The sequence below is a fragment of the Papaver somniferum genome, chromosome 3, assembly GCF_003573695.1.
Source record: "Papaver somniferum cultivar HN1 chromosome 3, ASM357369v1, whole genome shotgun sequence".
NCBI lineage: Eukaryota > Viridiplantae > Streptophyta > Magnoliopsida > Ranunculales > Papaveraceae > Papaver > Papaver somniferum.
In genome coordinates this window covers 227,246,801-227,249,858 of record NC_039360.1, presented here as the reverse complement: position 1 = coordinate 227,249,858, position 3,058 = coordinate 227,246,801, and the positions used below count along the sequence as shown (strand labels likewise).

General features: G+C 36.3%; 1 protein-coding gene across 1 annotated transcript; it reads left to right on the top strand.

Moving 5' to 3' along the window:
- The first annotated feature begins 516 nt into the window (after positions 1 to 516).
- Positions 517 to 1,746, top strand: LOC113360767 (F-box protein At5g07610-like). The gene has a single exon (XM_026604232.1). It carries the CDS (start codon positions 517 to 519, stop codon positions 1,744 to 1,746), a length of 1,230 nt encoding a protein of 409 aa, XP_026460017.1.
- Positions 1,747 to 3,058: the final 1,312 nt, after the last annotated feature.

Below are 3,058 nucleotides of genomic sequence, written 5' to 3'. Positions count from 1 at the left end.
ATGCCTTCAGCATTTTGTTAGTTCTCTGATGTTTTTTTGGTTAGCTTTAGGCATTTGTTCTTTCTCTTTTGTTGCACTTGGCTTTTGCTCTCCCCTTTGTAATTTTTTATTTTTCTTTTTAATTAAAATCTTACCCTCTTTTAGTCAAAAAAAAAAAAAAAAAAAAAAAAAAAAAAAACTCTTAAATTCAATCTGTTTTCGCTTTACTTTCACCTAAAAAAAAACTTGACGTCTCATTTAATTAAGAAATCACCACCAATTTCATATGCTAAGGAAAAAGTCATTGCAATAATACAAAATCGGAAAAGTAGTGAAGAATTAATTAGTCTTTGATAAAGAAGAATTCTCGTTCGGTAGGCAATAGTTGGTAATATACATTGACCTTTTTGACTTATATTTTGTACTATTACATATGAAAGAAGAGTAAGAGTTCATCTGTTGAATCCAAATTCATTCATTTTCAACACCAAGAACAAAAATCCCACTCAATATACTTTACAAACAGCGGATGAGAATATGTTACCGGAGAGCTCGTCTTTGTCATTTGCTACACTTGTCAACAATATCGATATCTTACAACAAATTTTGTTGCGTTTGCCACTGAAATCGTTGTTTCTATTCAAGTCAGTATCGAAACAATGGTTTTCTCTCATTTCCGATCCATATTTCGTCCACTGCTATTCCCTTCAACGGCGTCTTTCAGTTCGAGGATTGTTCTTACACAAAAATTCTTTCACATCAAACCCGGAATTCGAATTCATTAGACTTACTAGTGATGATTGTTTTTCCTACAACACCATGTCTGCTCTGTTGGACGACTTGTCATGTTTAAGAATTGAACAATCTTGTAATGGTCTTCTCTGTTGCAGGGACTACAAACAAATGAGTGAGTATCGGTCTTACACATATTACATCTATAATCCATCCATAAAACATTACAAAGTTCTTCCGATGTCAAATTATCTTCCCAAAGACCGTTCCTTTTCAGTTGCAAGTGTTGGTTTAGCTTTCGATCCCATCAAATCACCTTACTACCAAGTCGTCCGTGTTTTGCGATACTCCGGTGCGGAAGGGTTTTATCAGATTGAAATATACAACTCAAAAACTTCTTCTTGGAGACTCTCTGGAGATGTTTTTTCGAAACCAGATGATCTTACATTTTACAAATCTGGTGTCTATTGGAATGGTTTACTGCACTGGATCAGCTCCAGCACTGAATATTTAGGATGCTTCGATGTTGGTGGCGAAGTATTAAAGAAAATCTCCGTGCCTCCAATGATATCTGGTAAGGGAAGGGGTAAAAGGAAGGTTATCTACTTTGGGGAGTACAAGGGTCATTTGCATCTTATTTTTGAGTACGATATAACTAGTACTCCATGTTTTGATATACTGGAGATGGATACAGATTATAAGTGTTGGAACATTAAGTACCATGTTAATCTTGAAGCTTTAGCAAGTGCATATCCTGAGAAACGTGATAGTGATTCCGATGAGGACATTGTTGATGACGATGGAGAAGAGCCGGATGGTTTGCCTTATTGTTTCTCTATATTGCTTGTCCGAGACGGGGTAGAAGAAGAATCACCAAATTTGATTATACATGTACCTGAAAAAGTCATTTGTTATGATCTCAAGGATACGAGCTTTGAGGAAATTCAAGATATATCGCCAAGCTTTCTTGGAGGGCTTCAGTACCAATGGTTTAATGCATATCAGTACATAGAGTCACTCGCTTCTGTTTCATAACTTTGTTGCATTGTTTCTCAGTTTTGGTTTGGAATTCTGATTCAATAAACAACTCATTCTAAATATACTAACTTTCTATATATAGTAACGCCCCTAAGCTATAAATAAAATCCTTAATAAGAATAAATCTACGCCTCTAACAAAATATTAGCCATGGCAAGAATTCCAGACGAGGTTCTGGCCATGCACATACTGTCCAGGTGGCCCGTGGAGATTATATCACGATTTTAGACATGGAAAGACTTGGAGAATTTTACCCCTATACTACCGGTTAATGAAAGACATGGTGTGCTTGCTAATAAAACTATTCACGGGTTAGTATTCCCCTGGAGTAATGATAGTACTCACATGTGGGTTATTCTTTCTTTTGATTTATTTACGCAATGAGACGTTTCAACAAGCGCCGCACCCAAACCTGCGGATCATGCACATCATTGTATGGTAAGAATGTGTAACTTCGAGGGTTCCCTTTGCTTAATTGTAAATGAGGACAACGTCTATCTAGATATTTGGGTGTAGAAAGGTTATGGAGTGAGCGATTCTTCTTGGACTAAACTATTCACAATTACTTGTCAGCCGAGAGTTGATGGATTATTAAGCTTTGTGAAGCCGTTGAAATCTTTCAAGAAAGGTGAGATTCTGATGCTACTGAATAACCATGCGTTGGTTTTATATGACCCAGAAACCGAAAGCCTTAGAACTTTTAAGGTTGGCGGTGGTATTTCAAAATTTTGGGGTGCAGAGATTGTTGGAACCGTAGCAATGAAACTGCAAACATTAGATGAATCTGGTTGTACTGAAAATAATCACCTAATTGAAAACAACAACTTGACACACGAGTGCAGAGCCACCTGCTCAACAGAATGTCCTTAACACATTAGTCCGCGGGTACTCCTCAAGAATGAGAGATGTTATACCCCGTCAGCGGAGATGTGTCCAGAATAGAACTGCCCGATATAGACTGTATAAGCACAATACAATCTACCCAATTAGGAACTCAGCAGCAAGGATTAGGAAGGAAGATATGCAACCACTGTTGAGGAAAACCAAAGTGAAAAGATGGAGAAAAGAAGAAGAAAACGTAGCCGCGTCTATCCCACACTACAAAGAGAAATTCGATTTTATATTTATAAGACAAAGTTGCTTAAAACTTAACCTAAGCTTTCGTTTCCTTATAAAACACGTTTTATTTCTTGTAAAACAAATCAAAACCAAAAAGTAATTCTCCCATAAATAAAGCACTTGTACAAAATATTTTTGGAATTAATTTCCTAAAAAAAAAACTCGCTAAAAATAAATTCAAGTAGATACA